We start from the raw sequence: 13,042 nt of genomic DNA on the forward strand, positions 1-13,042 counted from the left end.
GGTCCACGGCGTCATCCTTACTTGTGGGATATCTCTTCCCCAACAGGAAATGGCAAAGAGTCCCAGCAAAGCTGGCCATATAGTCCCTCCTAGGCTCCGCCCACCCCAGTCATTCTCTTTGCCGTTGCACAGGCAACATCTCCACGGAGATGGTTAAGAGTTTTTTGGTGTTTAAATGTAGTTTTTATTCTTCTATCAAGTGTTTGTTATTTTAAAATAGTGCTGGTATGTACTATTTACTTTGAAACAGAAAAGGATGAAGATTTCTGTTTGTGAGAGGAAGATGATTTTAGCAGACAGTAACTAAAATCGATTGCTGTTTCCACATAGGACTGTTCAGATGAAGTAACTTCAGTTGGGGGAAACAGTTAGCAGACTTTTCTGCTTAAGGTATGACTAGCCATATTTCTAACAAGACCATGTAATGCTGGAAGGCTGTCATTTCCCCTCATGGGGACCGGTAAGCCATTTTCTTAGTCAAACAAACAGAATAAAGGGCTTAATATGGGCTATAAAACTGGTAGACATTTTTATGGGCTAAATCGATTGCTTTATTTGGGCATTTTATTCATATTTATGCTGACAATTCACATTTATAAACTTGGGGAACGTTTTATTAAACGGCAGGCACTATGTTAGACACCTTTTCCAGTCAGGGGGCCTTCCTAGTTGTAGGCTGAGCCTCATTTTCGCGCCATTACTGCACAGTTGTTTTTTGAGAGCAGGGCATGCAGATGCATGTGTGAGGATCTGAAAGTTGCTGGAAAAGTTTCTAGAAGGCGTCAATTGGTATCGTATTCCCCTCTGGGCTTGGTTAGGTCTCAGCAAAGGCTATAGCTGGGACTGTATAGGGGTTAAATTTGTAAACGGCTCCGGTTCCGTTATTTTAAGGGTTAAAGCTCTGATTTGGTGTGCAATACTCTTAATGCTTTAAGACACTGTGGTGAAATTTTGGTAATTTTTGAACAATTCCTTCATACTTTTTCACATATTCAGTAATAAAGTGTTTTCTGTTTAAAATTTAAAGAGACAGTAACGGTTTTGTTTTAAAACGTTTTTTTGTGCTTTATTGACAAGTTTAAGCCTGTTTAACATGTCTGTGCCTTCGGATAAGCTATGTTCTATATGTATGAAAGCCAATGTGTCTCCCCATTTAAATTTGTGTGATAATTGTGCCATAGCGTCCAAACAAAGTAAGGACAGTACTGCCACAGATAATGAAATTGCCCAAGATGATTCCTCAGATGAGGGGAGTAAACATGATACTACATCATCTCCTACTGTGTCTACACCAGTTTTGCCCACACAGGAGGCCCCTAGTACATCTAGCGCGCCAATGCTTATTACCATGCAACAATTAACGGCTGTAATGGATAACTCCATAGCAAATATTTTATCCAAAATGCCTACTTATCAGAGAAAGCGCGATTGCTCTGTTTTAAACACTGAAGAGCAGGAGGGCACTGATGATAATTGTTCTGTCATACCCTCACACCAATCTGAAGGGGCCATGAGGGAGGTTTTGTCAGATGGGGAAATTTCAGATTCAGGAAAAATTTCTCAACAAGCTGAACCTGATGTTGTGACATTTAAATTTAAATTAGAACATCTCCTCGCACTGCTTAAGGAGGTGTTATCTACTCTGGATGATTGTGACAACTTGGTCATTCCAGAGAAATTATGCAAGATGGACAAGTTCCTAGAGGTTCCGGTGCACCCCGACGCTTTTCCTATACCCAAGCGGGTGGCGGACATAGTGAATAAGGAGTGGGAAAAGCCCGGCATACCTTTTGTTCCCCCCCCCTATATTTAAGAAATTATTTCCTATGGTCGACCCCAGAAAGGACTTATGGCAGACAGTCCCTAAGGTCGAGGGGGCAGTTTCTAAACAAACGCACTACTATTCCTATCGAGGATAGTTGTGCTTTCAAAGATCCTATGGATAAAAAATTGGAGGGTTTGCTTAAAAAGATTTTTGTACAGCAAGGTTACCTTCTACAACCCATTTCGTGCATTGTTCCTGTCACTACAGCAGCGTGGTTCTGGTTCGAGGAACTAGAAAACTCGCTTAGTAGAGAGACTCCATATGAGGAGGTTATGGACAGAGTTCACGCACTTAAGTTGGCTAACTCTTTTATTTTAGATGCCGCTTTGCAATTAGCTAGATTAGCGGCGAAAAATTCAGGGTTTGCTATTGTGGCGCGCAGAGCGCTTTGGCTAAAGTCTTGGTCAGCGGATGTGTCATCCAAGACAAAATTGCTTAACATCCCTTTCAAAGGTAAAACTCTATTTGGACCAGAATTGAAAGAGATTATTTCAGACATCACTGGGGGAAAGGGCCACGCTCTTCCACAAGATAGGCCTTTCAAGGCCAAGAATAAGTCTAATTTTCGTTCCTTTCGCAAATTCAGGAACGGACCGGCCTCTAATTCTGCATCCTCTAAGCAAGAGGGTAATGCCTCACAACCCAAACCAGCCTGGAAACCGATGCAAGGCTGGAACAAGGGTAAGCAGGCCAAGAAGCCTGCCGCTGCTAACAAAACAGCATGAAGGAGTAGCCCCCGATCCGGGACCGGATCTAGTGGGGGGCAGACTCTCTCTCTTTGCTCAAGCTTGGACAAGAGATGTTCAGGATCCCTGGGCGCTAGAAATAGTTTCTCAGGGTTATCTCCTGGAATTCAGGGAACTACCCCCAGGGGGAAGGTTCCACATGTCTCACTTATCCTCAAACCAAATAAAGAGACAGGCGTTCTTACATTGTGTAGAAGACCTGTTAAAGATGGGAGTGATACACCCAGTTCCAATAAAGGAACAAGGAATGGGATTTTATTCCAATCTGTTCGTAGTTCCCAAAAAAGAGGGAACTTTCAGACCAATTTTGGATTTGAAGATCCTAAATAAATTTCTCAGGGTACCATCGTTCAAGATGGAAACCATTCGAACGATTCTACCCACTATTCAGGAAAGTCAATTTATGACTACCGTGGATCTAAAGGATGCGTACCTACATATTCCTATCCACAAAGAACATCATCAGTTCCTAAGGTTCGCCTTTCTGGACAAGCATTACCAGTTTGTGGCCCTCCCATTCGGGTTAGCCACTGCTCCAAGGATTTTCACAAAGGTACTAGGGTCCCTTCTAGCGGTTCTAAGACCGAGGGGCATTGCAGTAGTACCTTACTTGGACGACATTCTAATACAAGCGTCGTCCCTGTCAAAAGCAAAGGCTCATACAGACATCGTTCTGGCCTTTCTCAGATCACACGGATGGAAGGTGAACAAAGAAAAAAGTTCTCTGTCTCCGTCGACAAGAGTTCCCTTCTTGGGAACAATAATAGATTCCTTAGAAATGAGGATTTTTCTGACAGAGGTCAGAAAGTCAAAACTTCTAAGCACTTGTCAAGTTCTTCATTCTGTTCCTCGTCCTTCCATAGCGCAGTGCATGGAAGTAGTAGGGTTGATGGTTGCAGCAATGGACATAGTTCCTTTTGCACGAATTCATCTAAAACCATTACAACTGTGCATGCTCTTACAGTGGAATGGGGACTATACAGACTTGTCTCCAATGATTCAAGTAGATCAGAAGACCAGAGATTCACTCCGTTGGTGGCTGACCCTGGACAATCTATCCCAGGGAATGAGCTTCCGCAGACCAGAGTGGGTCATTGTCACGACCGACGTCAGTCTAGTGGGCTGGGGCGCGGTCTGGGAATCCCTGAAAGCTCAGGGTCTATGGTCTCGGGAAGAGTCTCTTCTCCCAATAAACATTCTGGAACTGAGAGCGATATTCAATGCTCTCAGGACTTGGCCTCAATTAGCAAAGGCCAGATTCATAAGATTCCAATCAGACAACATGACGACCGTTGCGTATATCAATCATCAGGGGGGAACAAGGAGTTCCCTGGCGATGAAAGAAGTGACCAAAATAATTCAATGGGCAGAGGATCACTCCTGCCACCTGTCTGGGATCCACATCCCAGGTGTGGAAAACTGGGAGGCGGATTATCTGAGTCGTCAGACATTCCATCCGGGGGAGTGGGAACTCCACCCGGAGATCTTTGCCCAAATAACTCAATTATGGGGCATTCCAGACATGGATCTGATGGCGTCTCATCAGAACTTCAAGGTTCCTTGCTACGGGTCCAGATCCAGGGATCCCAAGGCGACTCTAGTAGATGCACTAGTAGCCCCTTGGACCTTCAACCTAGCTTATGTATTTCCACCATTTCCTCTCATTCCCAGGCTGGTAGCCAGGATCAATCAGGAGAGGGCCTCGGTGATCTTGATAGCTCCTGCGTGGCCACGCAGGACTTGGTATGCAGACCTGGTGAATATGTCATCGGTTCCACCATGGAAGCTACCTTTGAGACAGGACCTTCTTGTTCAGGGTCCATTCGAACATCCAAATCTGGTTTCCCTCCAGCTGACGGCTTGGAGATTGAACGCTTGATTCTATCGAAGCGTGGGTTTTCAGATTCCGTGATAGATACTCTGGTTCAGGCCAGAAAACCGGTAACTAGAAAGATTTACCATAAGATATGGAAAAGATATATCTGTTGGTGTGAATCCAAAGGATTCCCATGGAATAAGATAAAAATTCCTAGGATTCTCTCCTTTCTACAAGAAGTTTTGGAGAAAGGATTATCTGCAAGTTCTCTAAAGGGACTGATCTCTGCTTTATCTGTCTTACTACACAAAAGACTGGCAGCTGTGCCAGATGTTCAAGCATTTGTTCAGGCTCTGGTTAGGATCAAGCCTGTTTACAGACCTTTGACTCCTCCCTGGAGTTTAAATCTAGTTCTTTCAGTTCTCCAAGGGGTTCCGTTTGAACCTTTACATTCCATAGATATTAAGTTGTTATCTTGGAAAGTTTTGTTCTTGGTTGCTATTTCTTCTGCTAGAAGAGTTTCTGAGCTATCTGCTCTGCAGTGTACTCAGCCCTATCTGGTGTTCCATTCAGATAAGGTTGTTTTGCGTACTAAGCCTGGTTTTCTTCCAAAGGTTGTTTCCAACAAAAATTTTAACCAGGAGATAGTTGTACCTTCTTTGTGTCCGAATCCAGTTTCAAAGAAGGAACGTTTGCTACACAATTTAGATGTAGTCCGTGCTCTAAAATTCTATTTAGAAGCTACAAAAGAGTTCAGACAAACATCTTCTCTGTTTGTCGTCTATTCTGGTAAGAGGAGAGGTCAAAAAGCGACTTCTACCTCTTTCCTTTTGGCTTAAAAGCATCATCCGATTGGCTTTCGAGACTGCCGGACGGCAGCCTCCTGAAAGAATCACAGCTCACTCTACTAGGGCTGTGGCTTCCACATGGGCCTTCAGGAACGAGGCTTCTGTTGATCAGATATATAAGGCAGCGACTTGGTCTTCACTGCACACTTTTGCCAAATTTTACAAATTTGATACTTTTGCTTCTTCGGAGGCTATTTTTGGGAGAAAGGTTTTGCAAGCCGTGGTGCCTTCTGTTTAGGTAACCTGATTTGCTCCCTCCCTTCATCCGTGTCCTAAAGCTTTGGTATTGGTTCCCACAAGTAAGGATGATGCCGTGGACCGGACACACCAATGTTGGAGAAAACAGAATTTATGCTTACCTGATAAATTACTTTCTCCAACGGTGTGTCCGGTCCACGGCCCGCCCTGGTTTTTTAATCAGGTTTGATGAATTATTTTCTCTAACTACAGTCACCACGGCACCCTATAGTTTCTCCTATTTTTTCCTCCTGTCCGTTGGTCGAATGACTGGGGTGGGCGGAGCCTAGGAGGGACTATATGGCCAGCTTTGCTGGGACTCTTTGCCATTTCCTGTTGGGGAAGAGATATTCCCACAAGTAAGGATGACGCCGTGGACCGGACACACCGTTGGAGAAAGTAATTTATCAGGTAAGCATAAATTCTGTTTTATGTTCAGGTAATCTTCTTAGGCCTGCTATATCTTTGGCGGATGTTGCTGCAGCTTCAACTTTATGGTTGGAGGCTTTAGCACAACAAGTAACAGATCATAATTCTCATAGCATTGTTAATCTTCTTCAACATGCTAATAACTTTATTTGTGATGCCATCTTTGATTTCATTAGGGTTGATGTCAGGTACATGTCTTTAGCTATTTTAGCTAGAAGAGCTTTATGGCTTAAAACTTGGAATGCTGATATGTCTTCTAAGTCAACTTTGCTATCCCTTTCTTTCCAAGGTAATAAATTGTTTGGTTCACAGTTGGATTCTATTATTTCAACTGTTACTGGGGGGAAAGGAACTTTTTTACCACAGGATAAAAAATCTAAAGGTAAATCTAGGGCTGCTAATCGTTTTCGTTCCTTTCGTCAGAATAAGGAACAAAAGCCTGATCCTTCCTCTACAGGAATGGTTTCTGTTTGGAAACCATCTCCAGTCTGGAATAAATCCAAGCCTTTTCGAAAGCCAAAGCCAGCTCCCAAGTCCACATGAAGGTGCGGCCCTCATTCCAGCCCAGCTGGTAGGGGGTAGATTACGATTTTTAAAAGAAATTTGGATCAATTCGATTCACAGTCTTTGGATTCAGAACATTGTTTCACAAGGGTACAGAATAGGTTTCAAGATAAGGCCTCCTGCAAGAAGATTTTTTCTTTCTCGCGTTCCAATAAATCCAGTGAAGGCTCAAGCATTTCTGAAATGTGTTTCAGATCTAGAGTTGGCTGGAGTAATTATGCCAGTTCCAGTTCTGGAACAGGGTCTGGGGTTTTACTCAAATCTATTCATTGTACCAAAGAAGGAGAATTCCTTCAGACCAGTTCTGGATTTAAAAATATTGAATCGTTATGTAAGAATACCAACATTCAAAATGGTAACTATAAGGACTATTCTGCCTTTTGTTCAGCAAGGGCATTATATGTCCACAATAGATTTACAAGATGCATATCTGCATATTCCGATTCATCCAGATCATTTTCAGTTTCTGAGATTCTCTTTTCTAGACAAGCATTACCAGTTTGTGGCTCTGCCGTTTGGCCTAGCAAAAGCTCCAAGGATTTTTACAAAGGTTCTCGGTGCCCTTCTATCTGTAATCAGAGAACAGGGTATTGTGGTATTTCCTTATTTAGACGATATCTTGGTACTTGCTCAGTCTTCACATTTAGCAGAATCTCATACGAATCAACTTGTATCGTTTCTTCAAGAACATGGTTGGAGGATCAATTTACCAAAGAGTTCATTGATTCCTCAGACAAGGGTAACCTTTTTAGGTTTCCAGATAGATTGTGTCCATGACTCTGTCTTTGACGGACAAGACACGTCTGAAATTGGTTTCAGCTTGTCGAAACCTTCAGTCTCAATCATTCCCTTCGGTAGCCTTATGCATGGAAATTCTAGGTCTTATGACTGCTGCATCGGACGCGATCCCCTTTGCTCGTTTTCACATGCGACCTCTTCAGCTCTGTATGCTGAACCAGTGGTGCAGGGATTATACAAAGATATCACAATTAATATCTCTAAAACCGATTGTACGACACTCTCTGACGTGGTGGACAGATCACCATCGTTTAATTCAAGGGGCTTCTTTTGTTCTTCCAACCTGGACTGTGATCTCAACGGATGCGAGTCTGACAGGTTGGGGAGCTGTATGGGGGTCTCTGACAGTGCAGGGGGTTTGGGAATCTCAGGAGGCAAGATTACCAATCAACATTTTGGAACTCTGTGCGATTTTCAGAGCTCTTCAGTCGTGGCCGCTTCTAAAGAGGGAGTCGTTCATTTGTTTTCAAACGGACAATGTCACAACCGTGGCATATGTCAATCATCAAGGAGGGACTCACAGTCCTCTGGCTATGAAAGAAGTATCTCGAATACTTGCATGGGCGGAATCCAGCTCCTGTCTAATTTCTGCGTTTCACATCCCAGGTATAGACAATTGGGAAGCGGATTATCTCAGTCGCCAGACTTTACATCCGGGCGAATGGTCTCTTCACCCAGAGGTATTTCTTCAGATTGTTCAAATCTGGGGACTTCCAGAAATAGATCTGATGGCTTCTCATCTAAACAAGAAGCTCCCCAGGTATCTGTCCAGATCCAGGGATCCTCAGGCGGAAGCAGTGGATGCATTGTCACTTCCTTGGAAGTATCTTCCTGCCTATATCTTTCCACTTCTAGTTCTTCTTCCAAGAGTGATTTCCAAGATTCTAAAGGAGCGTTTGTTTGTTCTGCTGGTGGCTCCAGCATGGCCTCACAGGTTTTGGTATGCGCATCTTGTTTGGATGGCTACTTGTCAACCGTGGACTCTTCCGTTAAGACCAGACCTATCGCAAGGTCCTTTTTTTCCATCAGGATCTCAAATCATTAAATTTGAAGGTATGGAGATTGAACGCTTGATTCTCAGTCATAGAGGTTTCTCTGACTCCGTAATTAATACTATGTTACAGGCTCGTAAATCTGTGTCTAGGAAGATATATTATCGAGTCTGGAAGACTTACATTTCTTGGTGTTCTTCTCATCATTTTTCTTGGCATTCTTTTAGAATTCCTAGAATTTTACAGTTTCTTCAGGATGGTTTGGATAAAGGTTTGTCTGCAAGTTCCTTGAAAGGACAAATTTCTGCTCTTTCTGTGCTGTTTCACAGAAAGATTGCTAATCTTCCTGATATTCATTGTTTTGTACAGGCTTTGGTTCGTATAAAACCTGTCATTAAGTCAATTTCTCCTCCTTGGAGTTTGAATTTGGTTTTGGGGGCTCTTCAAGCTCCTCCGTTTGAACCTATGCATTCGCTGGATATTAAATTACTTTCTTGGAAAGTTTTGTTTCTTTTGGCCATCTCTTCTGCTAGAAGAGTTTCTGAATTATCTGCTCTTTCTTGTGAGTCTCCTTTTCTGATTTTTCATCAGGATAAGGCGGTGTTACGAACTTCATTTAAATTTTTACCTAAGGTTGTGAATTCTAACAACATTAGTAGAGAAATTGTGGTTCCTTCATTGTGTCCTAATCCTAAGAATTCTAAGGAAAGATCGTTGCATTCTTTGGATGTAGTTAGAGCTTTGAAATATTATGTTGCAGCTACTAAAGATTTCCGAAAGACTTCTAGTCTATTTGTTATCTTTTCCGGTTCTAGGAAAGGCCAGAAGGCTTCTGCCATTTCTTTGGCATCTTGGTTAAAGTCTTTGATTCATCATGCTTATGTTGAGTCGGGCAAAACTCCGCCTCAAAGGATTACAGCTCATTCTACTAGGTCAGTTTCTACTTCCTGGGCGTTTAGGAATGAAGCTTCGGTTGATCAGATTTGCAAAGCAGCAACTTGGTCTTCTTTGCATACTTTTACTAAATTCTACCATTTTGATGTGTTTTCTTCTTCTGAAGCAGTTTTTGGTAGAAAAGTACTTCAGGCAGCTGTTTCAGTTTGATTCTTCTGCTTAAAATTTCAGTTTTTTTCATTATAAAGATTAAAACTTTTGATTTGGGTTGTGGATTATTTTTTCAGCGGAATTGGCTGTCTTTATTTTATCCCTCCCTCTCTAGTGACTCTTGCGTGGAAGTTCCACATCTTGGGTATTCATTATCCCATACGTCACTAGCTCATGGACTCTTGCTAATTACATGAAAGAAAACATAATTTATGTAAGAACTTACCTGATAAATTCATTTCTTTCATATTAGCAAGAGTCCATGAGGCCCACCCTTTTTTGTGGTGGCTATAATTTTTTTGTATAAAGCACAATTATTCCAATTCCTTATTTTTTATGCTTTCGCACTTTTTTCTTATCACCCCACTTCTTGGCTATTCGTTAAACTGATTTGTGGGTGTGGTGAGGGGTGTATTTGTAGGCATTTTGAGGTTTGGGAAACTTTGCCCCTCCTGGTAGGAATGTATATCCCATACGTCACTAGCTCATGGACTCTTGCTAATATGAAAGAAATGAATTTATCAGGTAAGTTCTTACATAAATTATGTTTTTTTCTGACTTGAGAGTTGGATATAAAATAAGTTTTTTAGGATAATATTTCTGCAAAGCATTAGTGTATTTGTGTTTGAAAATATTTATTCTGGTCTGTAAGCTCCTCTGGATGAACATTAAAATCATTTATTTATTTTTAAAAAGTCATTAATGGTTACTGAATATATTGACACTTATAAATATTTTCTTTTGTGATTCATACTGAGCATAGAATTTTTAAAAACTTTCCAATTTACTTCTATTATCAAATTTGCTTTGCTCCCATGATAATTGTTGAAGAGATACCTAGGTAGAGATAATAGATAATAGATTCCTGCAGAACTACTGCCATATAGTACTCTAGACATGGGCAGGTTCCTGAGCTTATATCTCTGCTTTTCAACAAAAGAAACCAAGAGATTGAAGAAAAATTGATATTAGAAGTAAATTAGAATGTTGTTTAAAATTGTGTGATCTGTCTGGATTATGAAATAAAAATGTTGTTTCATATCCATTTAAATGATATCTTATTAAACAGCTGCGTGGTATAGTCTTTTTGTGTAAGTAGAAAATGATGTCATTAATGTCCCATTGTGCCTGTGAGCTAATACGGTTTGTTACTAATCACTACATTCCCGCTGTCATTCATAAAGTGTTTTATTATGGGACATGACACTTGGTGCTTTACAATTACATTTCCTTATGGGACAGTCTAGTGTAAAACAGAATGCTTTATTTCTGTTAGCACATTTTATTGCCTTCAGTTTTAGCATTTACTATGTGTGTAAATCTTTTCAAAGGGTAGTTTCATACCTAGAACAGCTCCAATCTGCCCCAAATGATGATGATATTGTAGTGATTGGAGCATATGCGTGTATGCCGGCTTTTTATTTCCTCACCAGCTGTATTTGGTATTGCACAAACATAACAAACAAACAAAAGGCATTTGTTACCAAATAAAATACAGCATTTTATTTATAAACTAGAAAGTCCCTACAAAGTAATTTTATTTTTTCCAAAGAAACAAATAAACCGTGTATGCGCTTACCTTATCACCTTATTTGGAGAAAAAATGAGCTCCCATACGAATGTTCGTTCAGTGCATTTGCGTTTACCCTTGTGCAAGTGCCAGTGGCATTTTTTCCCCTCTGGTGCTTTGCCTGATTCTTTGGGAGAAAAAAAAATAATGTCCCTTTTAATAAAACACTGCTAAAGATAGTTAACATTAAACCTGTAGATGTTTTAGCATTTATTCTAGGGATTGTTGTATTGGTGCCCCAGGCTCACGTTCATGCACCATGTGTAACGTTATCTTGAGAAATGCAATTACCAACAATCTGAACATTGCTCAGTGAAGTGATGAGTATGTATCTAATAATAAAAGCTAAAGTTAGCAGAGTGACTTTTCCTATTTTTCTTATCCATTTTCTATTAAATAATTATTCATAAAAACAAGATATAAAAAAACACATGACTTTTTAAAAACCATTGACATTTTTAAAGTGACATTAAATTCCAAATAAATAGTAGATATAATTATTTAGTGAAAGCAAAGAGAATAACATACAGATACGTTTTTTATCCATATTGGTGGTTTCTATATTGAAGAACTAAATGTATAATGTAGTGTTTGTAAAGCAATGGGCACTGCCATGTTGCAACCTAGTTTTTTTTGTTTATCTAATCTCTGAGACCAGTTAGGGATACAGCAGTTTTACATCTGGAGTCTGCACTTATATTTCTTACATTTAAATTACAGGGAAAGGGGATAAAATAAAAAAGTAATTATGTTACAATGGGGTTTTTTTTGTTAGTTTTTTTAGAATAATAAACAATTTATATTACAATCTCATGGAAAGTGTTAAATGTCTCTCTAACTTGCTTTACTAATGAAATGACACGGTGACCTGGTTTACTTACTATTATGCTATGTGCTGTTTATTGAGATTCTATTATAAAGAGAATATTCCATATTTATGACCGAAGTGTTGGCCAACTCTCTTTGGGCACATTATTTAGCAGACTCGGAAAAGGGATCAGTGGATCATCTAGACCTGGCGACTGGATCTCCTCGGTCAACGGGAGGAGGGAGCTCTCAGTCTTCTCCATCTTCTCCTGACTCTAAAAAGAAGCCGAGAGGAATTAGAAAGTTGTTTGGGAAGTAAGTAGCCTACCACTAATAATGCGACAGATTACAAGTAGAGGGCAAAATATCTCTAATGCGAAAGCAATATTTGCGTTCAACTAAAAAATATTAGCGCACGCAAAAATGAGGTGCAGTGCAAACGCGATCTCATGAGCGAGCTTCCATTGGCTCCAATAGGAGCCTCATTCTTATGCCATCAGACACGGCAAAGCACCTAGCGCAGCGAGGGACAGCAAATATAAATGTATATGATTATATATGTTTATGTGTTAATATGTGTATATACATTAATATTAACACATAAATATATAAGCACATACATATATATTTATTAGGAACACACAGTTCCAATAGACCGCTATGTAAAGGCACTTTTCAGTGCCATCTTTTTTTTTTTACACCCAACACGTTTAACCCCTTATAACTGCTTTTAGCAGTTATTTTTTTATTTTAAATAAAGATGCTTATTTTTTTATTTTTTTTTTATAAAAACTAAACACACCACTGTATTTTGGAGGACATTTAGAAGATTAACCAGATATCTGATCTCTGGTTAATTTTCTGAGCGCTAATTGCCACCACGAGCTCACGGTAGCAATAACCAGCCACTTGTACTGCCTGGTTATTTATCGCATGCCCGTAAGCGAATTTGCACATTTGCGGGCGCTCGATAAATTAGCTCTCCGCATGTAATCTAGCCCTATATAGGTAATGGCCATTAAAAGGGGAATATCATTTTGTTCTAAGTGAGGGGTTCCAGAAACATTGAAGCGATGGAGTGGATGAAAACAAAGTAAATTTTATTCTCCAATAATAGATTGTATTGTTTATTAATAAATGAGAAAACCATGTTAACATGTGTATAAAATAAATCATTTATTAACCGAAGTATGTCAGCCAGTATGTCTGTTATTTTTAAGGAACATGAAACCAAAATGTTTCTTTTATGATTTTAATTGAGAATACAATTTTAAAAATCGTTCACATGTGCTTCTATTATCAAATT

The 13,042-nt window shown here is 40.1% G+C and overlaps 1 protein-coding gene across 15 annotated transcripts in view; it reads left to right on the top strand.

Annotated features, from left to right (window-relative positions):
- PPFIBP1 (PPFIA binding protein 1) overlaps positions 1–13,042 on the top strand; it is a 650,864-nt gene that overhangs the window by 495,180 nt on the left and 142,642 nt on the right. For 11 of the 15 annotated variants that reach the window (XM_053719064.1, XM_053719067.1, XM_053719066.1 and 8 more), the window contains one exon: positions 11,910–12,051. In XM_053719064.1, coding sequence (XP_053575039.1) covers positions 11,910–12,051 — 142 coding nt within the window. The remainder of the gene's footprint in view (positions 1–11,909; positions 12,052–13,042) is intronic. The other 4 variants (XM_053719065.1, XM_053719068.1, XM_053719075.1 and 1 more) reach the window with 1 other exon arrangement.

This window comes from Bombina bombina, chromosome 6 (assembly GCF_027579735.1).
Source record: "Bombina bombina isolate aBomBom1 chromosome 6, aBomBom1.pri, whole genome shotgun sequence".
Taxonomy (NCBI): Eukaryota; Metazoa; Chordata; class Amphibia; order Anura; family Bombinatoridae; genus Bombina; species Bombina bombina.